The following is a 16,197-nucleotide window of genomic DNA, read 5'->3' as shown; positions in this document are numbered from 1 at the left end:
GCGGCTTCTAATGGGCGCACCGTGGCAGCCCGGAGCGGCGAACCGCGAGCCCGGGAGGCGCGAGGTGCGGTGGGGCGCCGCGGACCGGCCGTTCCCGGGGGCGCCTCGTGCTTCACAGGCTTCACAGGCGCCGAGGGCCCCCCGGCCGGGGAGGGGCTGCCTGGCTCCGCCTTCCAGCCGGGAGCGCCCCGGGCCGTGCAACACAAAAGCACAAAGGAGGTGCGTGGACTCGGCGAGGGCGCTGCTCTCAGCGTTCCGGTCCGTTCCGGTCCGGGAAGGACGAGGCAAGGAGGGGGAGCTCCGCCAGCCTCTTCTGTGCGAAGCGCCTGTCCTGGGGGAGGTCCCGCTCTTGCCCGGCTCACGAGCCCGTCCCGGAAGGCCCGTCCCGCGCCGCGCCGCGCCGCGCCGCCCCCCAAGCGTGTGCTTCCACCGCACAAGGCAGCCACGGATCGGCCTGTGTCTCACGTATTAAGAAATAGAGGAGATTCTCGGAGCTTCATTCTTACACGACAGATATCAAACGGGTCGTTGTCAAAAACCAACCAAAACCACTAGAGAACACAGGCAACGTAAATCACAGATAAAGAGCTCATATTCTCAATATATAAAGAGCTCTTTAAAATTGCAGGGGGGGAGGACCAAACCCGCTAGAAGGGGGAGGGGGGCAGAAGACACGGAAAGACAAGTCTCAAACATTCAAGGTCTAAAGACGGCGTGTGAGCACCCGGAGAGACGTTCAGGTCCAGAACCCCGCCGCCATCCCGCCTCTCATCCGTCCGGCCGGCCGAGGCGGGCGAGGACAGCGCAGGCGGGCACCGAAACCGCGCAATCACCCTGAAAGACACCGGGGGGCGCGCTAACAAAGCGGAAGCCCCCAGCGTGGCTCGGGCCGGCCCGGCCGGGAGGGCGCCGGCAGCCCATACCCCGCGTACAGGCGCACGCCCCGCGCCAGGCGGCGCTTTAGCAGCCGAGGACCATTAGAGCAGCGTGGGACGTCTCCCTGCGGCTAGGTGCAAAGGTCAGACAAGGCGCACACCGAGCACAGAGCACAGGAGAGCACAGGACGCGGCTTTTCCTTGTAAGAAAGGCGGGGGAAGGGCAGCCCGGGTGGCGCAGCGGTTTAGCGCCACCCTCGGGCCGGGGCGTGACCCTGGAGTCCCTGGATCGAGTCCCGCGTCGGGCTCCCTGCGTGGAGCCTGCTTCTCCCTCTGCCTGTGTCTCTGCCTCTTTCTCTGTCTCTCATGAATAAATAAATAAAATCTTAAAAAAAAAAAAGAAAGAAAAAGAAAGAAGGGGAGGTCACAGGCCCGTGTGTCCATTCATCTGTGTAAACAGGTGGAAGCAGAAGCTAAGAGACCAGGTATTGGCGGGACGGGTGGAAGGATGTGGAGGGGGCGCGGGGAGGGACCCGCCGAGGGGCTGGCGGGCAGTCACCTGTCTGTACAGTCCGGACTCAGAGTTATGTTAACGTTTCATACACTCGAAACAACAACAGCCTCCAACCGAAAACACAAAACCCCTAAGAATGGGAGGGAACTCCTAAAATGGAGTTAAAAGGGATTTAACCTAGATTTCAAATAATGACATATAGCCACATTGAAAAGGGGCGAAGGGTAACTTTTGAACACAGATTTTTTATTATATTATCCTCAGGCTAAAGATAAAAAGAACAATAAATAATGAAGGTTTTTTGTTGTTTTGATGGTTTTATTTTGTTTTGTTTTACAGAGATAGGAGGTACCAATTTTTAAGCCCCTATCGTATATGTCTAAGGGATTGAGAAGATACATATTTTGTGGAGAATGGGGAGCTAAGCTTCTTATTCTTGGGGATCAGAGGTGCTAACACCACCTCCACCTCCTCTGCAGTTGAAAATCTATGCATAACTTTTGACTCCCCCCAAAACTTAACAGCCTACTGTTGACCAAAAGTCTCAGTTATGAACACATCTGATTAACACATATTTTGGAGGCTATATGTATTATACCCTATTCTTACAATAAAGCTAGAGAAAAGAAAATGTTATTAGAAAAATCACAAGGAAGAGAAAGGACTGTCACACTGCTGTACTGTATTTACTAAAAAAAAAATTTTTAAAGACAACCCACATTGAAGGACCTGTGTAGTTCAAACCCTTGTTGTCCAAAGGTCAACAGTCCGTCGGGAAAGAAGGAATGCTAGAAGAAATCAGGAATCCTGTGGTAACCTCATGGTTTTGAATACACACAGATGGGATATAAAAACACCATATCCACCTACATATATTAAAATTTCCTGGCTTTCTCCATTGGGCAGGTCCAATTATACCTAAGACAAGATCTTGGTTTCTAAATACCATTAACCAAAAAGAAAAGAGCTCCTTGGAAAAATAATGAGTCTCAGTGATGGGAAGGACAAGATGAGCCTAGAACATCTACCAGAAATTCAGGATATGCTAAAAGAACAAAGAGGGTAGATTAACAGGACACAGGAGCCAGTTTCAAGGGCCTTTCCTACTGGCCAAACTTGGAATAATTTGGCACTTAAATAAGTAACAATGAAGGGTTATAATCCACAGAATGAGAATCCAAGAGTCCAGATAGATAAGATCTTCCTTAAAACAGAATGCCCACTCTATCGTGGAAGCATAATACGAAAGGAATGATGGAATCCACAAAACTGTCATTCAGAAGAACCATCGAAGCAATAAATGACTTAGGAAAGAATCAGTAATAGATGCAAAAACCAGAGTTGGATAAGAAGCAGATTTACATAATCTCAAAATACCTCCCTAAGTAGGGAAAAAATAGTAACTTTAAAAGTGAAGAAACCTGGTAGCCACCACCCCAATCAAGCTGAACATCACTAGTAATAGGACAAAGGGACATCATGTGCCCCCCGACAGTACGACCAGAGAAGGTGGCGTCCCTTCTGCTTGCTGTCTTCCCCAACTCTGTGACCTGGAGCTAACTGTGCAAAGTGGCAGACAAATCCCAACTTGAGAGGCTCAACAACACAACCAGCCTGCACCTTTCAAAATTCCAAGGTAACGTAAGAACAAAGACGGGCCAGGGAACTGCTCCCCATTGAGACTAAAATGTCACGACAGTTAATGCAATACGAGAACCCTGATCAGTTCCTGAACCAGAAACATTTTCCCCCTTTGTTACGATATTATGACAGTTGGCAAAATAGGAACAAAGTCAATCTGCAGATTAGAGAAGAGTACTGTACCCAAAGTCCGTGTTCTGCAAATACGAGCCACAAAACAAGATCCTGTAGTGGCACATTGTGGCTTTGAAAATCAAGTACCAGGAAGAGAGATCCCATTGATTCCAGGCCCTATGCAGCACTGGAGAGAGCAGAAATAAAAAAAAAAGAAAAAAGAAAAAAGAAAAAAGAAAAGAAAAACAAATGAATGCAGGATTACCATACCCAGTTCTGGGTTTGAATCCCAGCTCAGCCACTGTTTGCCTGAGTAACACTGGATGGGCCACTGGACCTCTCAGATCTCATTCCCATCAGATTTTCTGGGGAACAAATCATAGACTTCATTGGTAAGCTCCGATGTATTCTGTATGACTATGTACGCAAATATGTAACCACTCATTTAAATACATTACTTCTATGTTCCTATCAATCACTGTCATAATCCTAGATAGCCCTCTCTTAGATTTTACACTATTTCTACTAAAAATGCAAGGAGTGGTTAAGGATGGAAGGGGAATGGTCTTTATTTTATCTTTTTTTAAGATTTTATTTATTTATTTCACAAAGAGAAAGAGAGAGAGCAAGCTCACACGCTGGAGTGTGTCCAGCAGAGCGAGAAGGAGAAGCAGGCTTCCTGCAGAGCAGGAAGCCCGATGCTGGATTCCAGCCCAGGACCCTGGGATCATGACCTGAGCTGAAGGCAGATGCTTAACCAACTGAGCCACCCAGGCGCCCAGGAAATGGTATCTTCAGCAGAATAAGTTGCAAGCTGCTAGATTTCCTTAATTCCCATACCATCTCAGATTGTGATTAGTTATTCCGTAATAATTCTAATGTTTAAATTCTCTGTACTCCCTCTTTTTGGCACTTTTACCTTGCTTTGCATGAACTTTTAGAGCCCACAGGTCTTTGCATTTTGAATACCAGGTATATAAAAATAGCCACTTTGAATATGTAACACCTCTGGAATATTTCTACCCGTAGGCACTTAAATATAGAATCTTTTATTTAAAGCGCTCACACAATGATTTTGCTTTATTATTCTAACAGTTCTGGAGTTTAGGAATCAGTCACATAGAAAGTGGGTAGTTGTGGGATGATGCCAGCATGCCTCCTAGTGGATAACATCAAGCATTTCATTTTTAGAAAGGGCTGAGCCATGGTACTCTGCACATCTACTGTTGCCTTGCTAGGCTGGGAAGAACAAGGTGCAGTTTATACATGAGTATGTGTGCTATCATGCCTCTGGCTTCCCAAACAGAGAGGATAGGGACCACGATCACTGCTTTCCTTGGTGCCTCAGGTCCATCTCCTTGGCCCTTCATAGGGTTTGATCACTGAGGGCATTAGTACCTGGTTCTGTGGGACACTGTGAATGACGATCTCAGAACGTCTAGTTCCAACAGCCCCACTGCCCACCAACGCTTCCTCCTGCAGGCTCCAGCTCATGAGATCATCTGTGAGCTTCACCTAGCACCCTAGTGTGCCTTATGAGATTGGCAGTCTATCTTCATGGAGACTATGACCATCAAACGTATGATGTTCAACGAAGGGTTAATGTAACAGCTTTATGGCACCTCTTTTCAAATCAGTCATTCTCTAATTCAGCATTCTAACGTCTATCATATTTTCAACCATCTGTTTTAAAAACTACACTTGCAATTCCTTGGAAATAAAATATCAGCCCTTTTAATAAAGACAAAAATGGCTGAAATTGTGGCATGTTCTATGTAACTCACATTTCTTAGAGTTTCAATTAGTCTTTTCAGGAAGAAAATGTCTTAATTCTTTTATGACTCGCAATTATCCACTTCTTGAACTTTTCAAAAGCGAGACACTATTGGCAAGGGACCTTTTTCACCGGAGAGGCTGAGGAAAAGCTCCTCAACTGCAGTAATATTAAGAGGGCGTGATGGCAGCAATGTGCACCTGCCCCTTGGAACGAACGCTCCCCCTCTGTTGCTGCTTTGATTGCAAGGGGCCAGTGCTTGCCCAGGATGTGACTCTGCCACGTTGGTTAGGCTGAGATACGTTAGATGAGCAATTCTATGGAGAGAACTGGCTCTCATTTAGGGGCGAGTCCTGAATCCCACATGTTCTAGTCGACAGATTAAGGAGAATACTGACTTTTTAAAAAAAGAGCGGAAGGAAGGCCAGGGAGAGAAAAAGTTATGGTTTACATTGGATTTATATCCAAAGCAAAACGCCTTGGGTTTTTGTTTTTTTCTTTTTAAAGTAGGCTCCATGCAGAGTTTGAACTCATGACCCTGAGATCAAGGCCTGAGCTAAAACCAAGAGTGAGAGAGGCAGCCCGGGTGGCTTAGCAGTTTAGCGCTGCCTTCAGCCCAGGGCGTGATCCTGGAGACCCAGGATCGAGACCCACGTCAGGCTCCCTACATGGAGCCTGCTTCTCCCTCTGCCTGTGTCTCTGCCTCTCTCTCTGTCTCTCATGAATAAATAAATAAAATTAATAAAAAAAAAAAGAGTGAGACACTTAACTAACTGAGCCACCCTGCTGCCCTGAAAAATGGCTTGTTTATATTTCATGGAAAAAGACTCATAACACAGGACAAAGAACAGTAATGCAACCTAAGAGGTGTTTTCTCCTGGGCAAAGAATATATTTAAGAACACGGCACTTCATAACTTTTTAGGGGTAAAATGTCAGAAATGATATATGGGACAGCAATTGTGAAAGACATCATTTATGAGAAGTTGTTCAAAACGTCACACAGTTTAGAGATGAGATGGGGTGAAGAGGACTTATTTTGCTTCTGCTCTTGGGAGGAAAGATGAAAAGGAAAGATGTCCGCACAGCAACAGAAGACAGCAGAAACAAAACCCACAGCAGAAGTTCTCCGCTGTTTGGGGATGTAATTCTTTTCTCAATGACCTCTTGGGATTTGGGTTACTATTTTTAGGTTCTCCAATGAAATGTTCCCCAGGAAAATTAGCTCCCAAAAAAAGAGCCATGAGGCTTTTCTTTTTTTTTTTAACTTGAACAAAGACAGAACGTACATACTGCTTTACAACTGTTGGCTATCAGGCTGGCAGTCTTCTTGAAGGTCTTTTCAAGGTAGTGTGCAAATCTTTCATTCTCATTTTCTTTTGACCCTAGCTGAAGAAATTCACCTATAAAGAAAGAAAGAAAGGGGTCATTTGCAAGACGGCTTGATTTGCCTGGCTAATTATACGCAGATTCCGAATAAGACAGAAGAAAATCAGAATTAACCTACCACGCACCAAATCTTCAATAACTTGCGTTAAAATAGATATAACAGTGGTATTTCCAATACGTGCCAGAGCCATGGATGCTGCAGAAAGAATTAAATCGCCAGCAAGAACAGCCTAGAAAAGAAGAAAAACCATTCAGAGAAAAATATCAGAGTAGAAAAATATCAATATCATTGATATCCAAAAATATCAATGGAGCTGGCTCCTCAGAGTGGGGTGGGGGTGGGGCGGTCCATCTTGGCTGTGGTCTTCCCCTCCCTCCTCCTCAGCAAGACTGTGGGTCACAATCAGTAACAGACTGGGGACATCGGTGGAGCTGAGCAAATATACACCTGGGGCTGCCACCACCCCCGGCCCCACCAGAGTATGGTGGCCCTCAGCTGAAACAGGGCTCCCCACTCAAATTGGGCTATTGTGCCTCTGTGCTTACATCTCTTCTACCTAGAAGAGCAGCCTCGTCTGCAGTTAGCTCGGGTAACACTTCCAGGAAACCCACCCGGATCCCTCCATGTGAAGACACCTGTCTCCTGTGTGAGCGCGGCACCCCTTCAAACCGCTATCTCCCTGCCTGATTCCCTATGGACTAAACTCCTCCAGGGCGCTCAGCACAACACACCCTTGTCTCACTGAAAAGCAAACCGAAGAAATCCTGGCTCCGAGTTCAATGTTCTTTGTGCTACACGATCTTCTTTAGATTGGGAGTCAATGCCCCTACTGCAGTTACAGATTGTTATAAATTATACATAATTGAATTATACTCTGTAATCAGAAATACTCATCTGCATATTTAAAGCTATGCATGAGGGGATCCCTGGGTGGCTCAGTGGTTTAGTGCCTGCCTTCAGCCCAGGGCATGATCCTGGAGTCCCAGGATCGAGTCCCACATCAGGCTCCCTGCGTGGAGCCTGCTTCTCTCTCTGCCTCTCTCCCTCCCTCTCTCTCTCTCTCTCTCTCTCTCTGTGTTTCTCATGAATAAATAAAATCTTTAAAAAAATAAAAATAAAATAATAAAGCTATGCCTGAGTTTTGTGTTGTCATTAGTCATAAATCATAAATGCTAGATTTCTGAGAAATCTTAATTCATAGAATTTTCAATACCTTATTTTAAGTTTTTATTGTCTTAGCTCTAGTATCTAAAATAAGTGATGTTCAGTATGTTTACCTATTAATCACTGGACACAGCATGTTATACAAATTATCTCAACATAAACATAAAAACACATTTAGAGTCACTGTCCCCATTATGACATATATATATATATATATATATATATATATATATATATATATATATCCACAGATACATCCCTCATCCACCCTGACGTCACTGGCATCCTGACATCATCAGGACTCTGGATCTCTGGGCTTTTAGGTCTCTCCTCTTCTGGCCACTGGGATCCCAGCATAGTGAGGCCACCAGACGGGGCTTTGGGGATTGCCAGGTAAGAGAGGCTGAAGGAAGGAAATGCTGGGCCCCAGGCAAGCACTGAGGCTCCTGGAGGAGGCGCTGTGTGGCCAGATTTTCACTGGAAACACAAGTACTTTCCACTAAGAGACAGAAAAGGGGAGGGAGCCGGCAGGTGGGCCACGCAAGGCGGACCAGTCCCAGGCTGCAAGAGGCCCCAACAGTGGTGATCACCGTTGCAGGAGAGAGACTGTGAATTTGTTCTCTTTAAGGCTGTAGGACAGCCTGAAAACATTCGGCTCACTACAGGGACATGTCATCAAGTACCTGTGACCCCTCCAAAATGAAACTGGGTAATGCCCCCACCACTTTTTTTAAAAACCACATTCTGATGTATGGAATTGTCAGAAGGATACAAAACCTTTAATTTAAAATTTAAAATAAAAGGTTTATAGAGGAGATCACATGACTTGATTACACAGCCAAGTCATGTACACAAAAGCAAAACCAGCCTGTGAAGCTGACAATTAATATGCATTTCTTCTTTTTCATAAGGCCAATTAGGAAACAGGAGTGAAGCTGGTGCTATATATACACACGTGAGGGAAGGTAAGTGGAGGGAAACTTGTTCGCTCTGCTGTGTCTCTGCTTCAAATGGGCAGAGCGGCCAATGGGGGCATGTGTGGGGGGACGCTGCCTCCAAAGGCCCTGTCCCTCCTAGTGTTCATTGGTTCAGCTCCTTCCCATCTTCAACCAGTGATTTAAGTATCTTTAGGCAAAACTCCCCTTTTAACATACCCCCCTCAAGAGGTGCTAATAAATTACTATGGAAATATGCTCTAAAATATACATGTATGAACCAAACTCAATATAGAGCCTCTATTTAAAAATGTTAAATTTTTGCAGTTAATGTGTGTATATATAACTTTTTACATATTTATATTTTAAAAACATGTATGTAGCATACATATATATTTCAATTTTATTCACTTGCCATGACATTCTTGCACATGGCAGTCATTAAAAGGTTAAAGAATTAAATTGAATCTGAGTAATCTAAGCCCAAAAGTAAAATTTATGGTTCCTCATGAAATATGCTTTTTGGATCACAAAAAAAAAATCCCTTTCTCTATGATCAAAAGGAATTCTAAATAAAACTGTGAATAACCAGAAATATGAAGCTTATTTTTTTATGGTTTTCTCTATTATCAAATATATGTACACAGACAAGACATGAAGACTATTCTGAAAATTGGAAGGCCGCATTTGAGGAGACATATTTCACTTAATGAGACAAATCTGAAAAATAAATGCAATCCAAAGAGCATGTGAATGGGTAAGAAGATGAAAAGGAAACAAAACACCATACCTTCTTTTCACCCCAGATCTTATTAACCGTGTGTTTTCCTCTCCGAGAACTTGCATCGTCAATGACATCGTCGTGTACCAGACTAGCAGTGTGGATCATTTCTGCAATTAAGGCTATGGAGCGCTGGCTTGCTTGCACATCTCTAGTTAACAGAAAGCAATGCTTTTTAAAGAGACGCCGCCTATAACCTTCTCAGCAATCATCTTGTGAAAACTGGACATCCGATCTAGGATAAAGAATTTTATTTCTCTAAGAGAAACTGTATAAACACTTTGGCTTCCCTACAGAGCCATTTCTAATATTTGGAGAACATTCTTTTTTTAAAAAGATTTTATTCATTCATTCATTCATGAAAGACACACAGAGAGAGAGAGAGAGAGAGAGAGAGAGAGAGAGGCAGAGACACAGGCAGAGGGAGAAGCAGGCTCCATGCAGGGAGCCGGACGTGGGACTCGATCCTGGGTCTCCAGTCCAGGATCAGGCCCTGGGCTGAAGGCAGCAGTAAACCACTGAGGCACCCCAGCTGCCCCTCTGGAGAACATTCTTAAAACGCCTAAGATACCCGGCCAAAATTCTGTTTTATGGACAGCACATTCATTTTTTTTTTAATTTTTTATTTTATTTATGATAGTCACAGAGAGAGAGAGAGAGAGAGAGGCAGAGACATAGGCAGAGGGAGAAGCAGGCTTCATGCACTGGGAGCCCGACGTGGGATTCGATCCTGGGTCTCCAGGATCGCGCCCTGGGCCAAAGGCAGGCGCTAAACCGCTGCGCCACCCAGGGATCCCTGGACAGCACATTCAGAAGGAGGATTCATATGATTTACAACCAAAAAAGCTTAAACAGCTCAGAAGGCTGGCCATCAGGCTGAAGAATCACCTTTATGCCCTGTAATCATGGTCTTGGGCATCTTGGGCAGTTGGTACAAGTTAATGACTAGGTTACGAGTAGATCTCATGGGTGCATAAGGGAGGCAGGTTAAGAAGCGTTGTGGAAAAGTGTACTTTAGAACCCATGTCACTATGTTTAAAGCTTTTTTTTTTTTTTTTTTTTTTTTAAGATTTATTTGACAGAATAAGAGCAAGCACAAGCAGGAGAGCAGCAGGCAGAGGGAGAGGGAGAAGCAGACTCCCCACTGGGCAGGAAGCCTGATGTGGGACTTGATCCCAGGGACCTGGGATCATGACCTGAGTTGAAGGCAGATGCTTAACCCACTGAGCCACCCAGGTGCCCCTAAAGCTTTTAATACTGTGTTAAATGAAATATTTTAGGAAGAAGACCTCAAGAACCAAGATAGAATTTTGGTCAAAACTGCGTTCCAATCCATGTTTAACCTTTGCATTACAAACTGAAACTTCTCTTCCCTGGCTATAAGACAATACATGCGAGAGGCACTATCAAGAGGATACATGGGTGTGAGTTTTACAGTTAAAAGGGAATGTGCCCTTCCTTTTTAATCATCATTATCACTATCATCACCTATGGGTATTTTTAAAAATTGAATTTGGAGAAAATCAAATTGGGGAAATAACCAAGGGAGTTTTCTGAACTAAAAATACGGGCCCGACTTAAACACGTGCTGACCAAATGTTTAACTCATTCCAATGGCTGACTTTCCAAACATCATCATGCTATCTCTGAGAGAGAACAGTGAGAGGGATGTCAAAGGGGATTTTTTCTTTAAAAAAAAAAAAAAAATCTAGTCAGAACATCTGCAAAAAGATAGTGCCCATTTAATTCCTCACATCTAGTAGAAAGCAATGGAAAATGAAGTACAAGTGCATTCTAGATACTGGTATTTAACTACAGACACTAAATCAATCTGGAGAATGTCATCTGATCTTGCCTTAAATATAACTTTAAAAAATGGTGCTTTGCTGGCAACTCTTAGCTAACATTTCAGAATGAAACCTCAGATCCTTCCAACTACTTTTAGCCCAGAATCACTTGTAAAGTGCTGTCTATTATTTATTAAACTGTCATAATCTTAAGAGTCCTAAATCCTTCCAGATCACACCACGCTCTTCAGAGGTGGGAGAAGTAAAGCAACAGAAGGTAAGGATGAATTCTGATGTCCTGACCATAATCGAGATAAATGCCCTGAAGGCTTCTAGGAGCTTCTTTTGAAGCCCTCAGGGAGACCCTCACAGACCTCACAGCAGGAGGCTTTGACCTCAAATATTTTACAGGTAAATGTATTAGACCTTATCTTACTTGAGTTCAAATGCACAGAAAAATGTAGCCATTTATGGGTGTTTCGTAATAAAGGCTATCTTTTAGGATATTTTTCTCCACAGTGTTTTGGTCTAATTTACACTTTCTGATGGTGAGTAGAAGAACTTATCTTTAAATACCACTGTGAGGGCCCCTAGTCTTTTTCATGCTCTCGTAAGCAGGGTCTGACCTCCACTAGCACAAACTATGTCAGCGCACAGGGGTTTCTGCCAGGAAGTTGCAGGGAAATGGCAGTGCTTATTGAGACACTGGAGTTTTTGTGATTTGAGGATATTAGAACAAAGATTTCTTAAAATATTTTGAAATCTTATAGACTGGATGTACACAGAAAGGCCATTTTACATGGCTAAATTACTGACTGATGCAATTAGGATTCTTGCTTAGAATGTTATTTGGCATTGCGACACACCCCTACAGATGAGAAACATATTTTAGATGTTTTCTAATGGTATCTGATGTCCTTCCTCGTACAAAACTAAGCTTTAATGTGTGTTGGCTAATGTCTGGAAAACACTGCCACACTCTTCCACAGCACAGTGTAAAGGCTAGAACTGAAATTTACTTATTACAGAAACCTCTCACACTGTCTTTAAGATGAAATCTCCAAAGAGCCAAACTGAGTCATGCCTTCAAAAAGCTGGGCACCATTTCCACTTCCTACTGGAAAATAGCTGACACACTTTCTCAGATTCTAGGAGAGGTGCTAAGAAAAGTCAGACTGGCAAGACAGCATGAGAAAAAGGAGGCCCTTGGCTTGCAAGTTGGCTCTGTCCCCTGGACTTCACACACGCACGAGTATGTGATGATTCAGCAGCCCTGGGATGTTTGTTTTTTCCTCTTCTTTAGACTTACAACAAAATTTTTATAATAAAGTATTTGAAACACAGAAAGAATAGGTGGAACAATATGACACGCCCCACCCCCACATACTCTCTACCCAGCTTACATGTGATTGAAGCAAAATGCTTTTTTTCCTTATTCACACTCACACGTACTGTTAAGTCTTTTTTTGTTTTTTAAGATTTTATTTTAGAGAGACAGAGAGAGAGAGAGCACAGGGGTGGGGGCAGAGGGAGAGAAAGGGGAGAGAAGTAGACTCCCTACTGAGTGGGGGGCCTAACGACAATGTGGGGCTTGACCCCACAACCCTGAGATTATGACCTGAGTCGAAATCAAGAATCGGATGCTTAACCCTGAGATCATGACCTGAGACGAAATCAAGAGTCGGATGCTTAACTGACTGAGCATAATGTGAAGTCTTTTAACAAATTCCAAGTAAAACCCCCAGGGTGGGAAAATTGTCTCCAAACAGAAATTCAAACTTTGTTCATCGATTGCTTTGGTTCAGAACAAATGTGAGAAGCAAATTTAAATAGAAAATGTGGCCTCCCTTTAGGATAAGAGACACAGGAGCTTTTATTTCCAAATCATTCTTTTTGTCTAACAATCCTAAAAATAAGTGTTTCACGTTGCTTGCTAGGACTTTGACAAACTTCGTGTTTCTTAAACATATATCCCTTGTCTACCTTGTCAGAATCTGATGATGAGGCTTAGGAATCTGCAGTGGAGAAAAGCACGGCAGGTGATTCTGAAGCACAAAGTTTGGGAAATGTTGTTCTTTCAAGCAGTGGTCTTTATTTGATTCACCATGAGCCACAAATGGAAGCTTTCCTAGAGACAGGTTTTGGTACCAACTCAGACTTTCTGATTGATGGTTGCACTGTCTCTAAATCATGGGCAAATGAAACAGGAGGGCACTCTCCTATTCTAAACATGCCCTGAGGGACACCTGGGTGGCTCAGTGGTTGAGCGTCTGCCTTTGGCTCAGGTTGTGATCCCAGGATCCTGGGATGGAGTCCCACATCAGGCTCCCTGCATGGAGCCCGTTTCTCCCTCTCTCTGTGTCTCTGCTTCTGTGTGTGTCTCTCATGAATAAATAAATAAAATCCTAAAAAAAAATAAACATGCCCTGAAACCTAGAGGGGTCAGTTCGAGGTCTTATGCTACTGACTCTCCAAGTCTCTTCACAGCCCAGGAACAGAGCGGCTCACTTGCTCACCTGCATGATCTTGGAGAATGACTCTCTGCCCTCTTACACTTTGCATCATTAGGAGTTTTCAAGGCTAAGACAGAATACTTTATCGCTTTGGTCCTGAAGAAACTCACTACTTAAAATGCAAATAAAGTCCTTCTCCTTCTCCATCCAATGCTTCGGGATATAAACTGCATTTCCTAGTTGTTAGCTGATAAAAGTACATTCAAATACTCATTCTCCACCAAAGTCAGGAATTCAGGAGCAGTTCTAACACCAAAAGAAAAGAATTGATATCCAAGCACAGCAGCTCCTGATATTTTAGATAAATCTCCAGACAGACCGGACGCCTACAAAGCTGCATCACAGATGGTGCAAGGGTTCATGCTACTGTTCTTGCCACTGAAGAGTCACTGCAGAAGTTACGGATCTATGGGTATTGGAGAGCAATCTGCCATCGTGAAGTCTAGACCTACAACTCAGCCAGGCTGGCTTTGCACACAGCTTTTTCCACAGAGCTGGTACTATACAATCAGCAAAGCATTCGTTTTTTCTTCAAATTGGGCACAGTGAATGGAAGTGTGCTTGATTCCTTCCATGATGACATCATCTTGGTGTGCTGGGTGCTGGAAGAGGGTGCACGGGGTATGTTTATTAAGTCCTGCAGGCCTCTTGCTCTCACTGATGTCCTTATGCTTGAGCTTGACCTCACCAATAAAATCAATGGCCATCTGGTTATCAAAATCTCCTCCACCTCAGTTGGTATTCTTTGTTATAGACTCTACTTCAAGATCCCTTTTAAATTTTTTTTCTGCTTTTTATTAATTCTTGTTAATAGTCCATTTTATAACAACATATTCAACGCTTCTGAGCACCTTACACACTGCTGCTTTCATATATTTGTCTTTTTAAAGGAGTATTTGAAAATGTCAAAAAAAAAAAATTCCCTGCCATATATAATTGAAAGCTAGCTTTAGGATGGAAAAAACAGGCACAAACTTTTAAACAGTTGGTATTTTTTCTAAACTGAAGAAACACTTTTTTGTAAAGCCTAGATCAAAGCCCCATTCCGAATCCTAACACCAGCAAGTCCGACTACAAACTCTTCAAGATACAACGGCACAACAACTTATAGTTACCTTCATAAGCCAACAAACGCCTACACACTAATTAGTAACTTAAAAACCCTTATTAAAAATGAAAGGGAACTAAACGATGCCAACAGTTAACCCTGGTCTATGTAGGCAGGCTCCTGCTTTAAAGCCAGCTATAAGACTCCGGTCCCAATGCTTTGATTCGCTCAATCAGTTCTTATCGAGCCCCCATACATATGTGTCATAATCAAGAAGAGGTTCTTGGGGAATGCCTCGGTGGCTCAGTGGTTGAGTGCCTGCCTTTGGCTCAGGGCATGATATCGGGAACAAGTCTTGCATCCGGGTCCCCACAGGGAGCCTGATTCTCCCTCTGCCTAAGTCTCTGCCTCTCTGTGTCTCTCATGAATAAATAAAATCTTTTTTTTTTTTTTTTAAAGAAGAGGTTCTTGGCCTCATGGAATTCAGTTTCCTAGATGATACAGAGAAATTACAAGCAATAACAATTGGGGTTTTCACGCTGACAAGCAGCAAGGTGGCTAGCCCAAGTCCCCTCCCTGCTCCATCCCTTCCAGACCATTCACCATCACTAGCTGAGAAACTAGTAAGCTGACCTGCCCTGTGATAACACACGCGCACAGGGAGAGAACAACATTGCATGGCCCTACTAAACTGTAACATCATTTCTCTCAAGTTGAGTCTATTCAATGCCTTGGAGGCTCCCAACTGTGTCAAGCTGTCCTTTAATATATGTTCTACCACAGTGGGAAGGCCTGGCTATTTTAAAAAGAAAAGCACATTCACACATGTGCCTCTGATTACCCAAACAGATGATACTCAAATATAATTTCTTTTTAAACAAAACTCAGTAGTACGAAATTATTTATAAGGTCCAAAAGTCATATTCTTGAAACAGTTTTTAATCAAACATTTAATGTTTTTATTTGTAAATCAATAAATTATATATATACACACACACACACACTAAACGTTTAGACAATCAAGAGGACATCTGTAATGCAGAGGCACTAGAATGAAACTACGTACAGATGTGAATGTTTTGTCAATAGCATAGTCAACGCATAATATACCTTGAACATACAGTGTTTATAATTTCATTTTTCCTATCAACTCTCCTCAGAAAGATTCTTAGTTCAAGCTGATTATAAATCTCAATAAAGCTTTCCTGCACTTCTGAGGACCAGTCCTGGGCTAAGGTGCTAATTCCTGTGGCCATGTTTCCTACTTTCATATACATATATGGAGAAGTCATATGTATGTATGGTTTTGCCTTAAAGTTTAATATAATGTACTCTTAGTAACTGGCACACAAATTTGCTATGTAAAATTATATTCCTCAGTTCTATTGTAAACTTACAGTCCAGTTAATTTTATTGTTCTTACCTGAGTACATATAATTGGTGTACATGAGAGGAAAATCTGGGACCTTAAATCAAAGTGGTTATTTTCACTACTTTGCTCAAGATTCCGATTTAAAGATAAGTCGAGATGTTAACGTATACAGTTTGGGAGATATTTCAGAATTTTTCAGAATTCTATCCTTTTTTTTTTTTTAAAGATTTTATTTATTCATGAGAGACACACACAGAGAGAGGCAAAGACACAGGCAGAGGGAGAAGCAG

General features: G+C 43.1%; 1 protein-coding gene across 2 annotated transcripts in view; it reads right to left on the bottom strand.

Annotated features, from left to right (window-relative positions):
- PDSS1 (decaprenyl diphosphate synthase subunit 1) overlaps window positions 1-16,197 on the bottom strand; it is a 49,350-nt gene that overhangs the window by 11,501 nt on the left and 21,652 nt on the right. Inside the window, exons 5-7 of one of the 2 annotated variants that reach the window (XM_041767178.1) lie at window positions 9,197-9,338; window positions 6,425-6,536; window positions 6,211-6,320 (exon numbers count right to left, since the gene is read on the bottom strand). In XM_041767178.1, coding sequence (XP_041623112.1) covers window positions 6,211-6,320; window positions 6,425-6,536; window positions 9,197-9,338 — 364 coding nt within the window. Of the gene's footprint in view, window positions 1-6,210; window positions 6,321-6,424; window positions 6,537-9,196; window positions 9,423-16,197 lie in introns of both variants that reach the window. The other variant, XM_041767179.1, reaches the window with a different exon arrangement.

The sequence above is a fragment of the Vulpes lagopus genome, chromosome 8 (assembly GCF_018345385.1).
Source record: "Vulpes lagopus strain Blue_001 chromosome 8, ASM1834538v1, whole genome shotgun sequence".
NCBI classification, from domain to species: Eukaryota; Metazoa; Chordata; class Mammalia; order Carnivora; family Canidae; genus Vulpes; species Vulpes lagopus.
The sequence above is the reverse complement of the archived record's forward strand: the minus strand, read 5'-3'. Positions and strand labels throughout refer to the sequence as shown.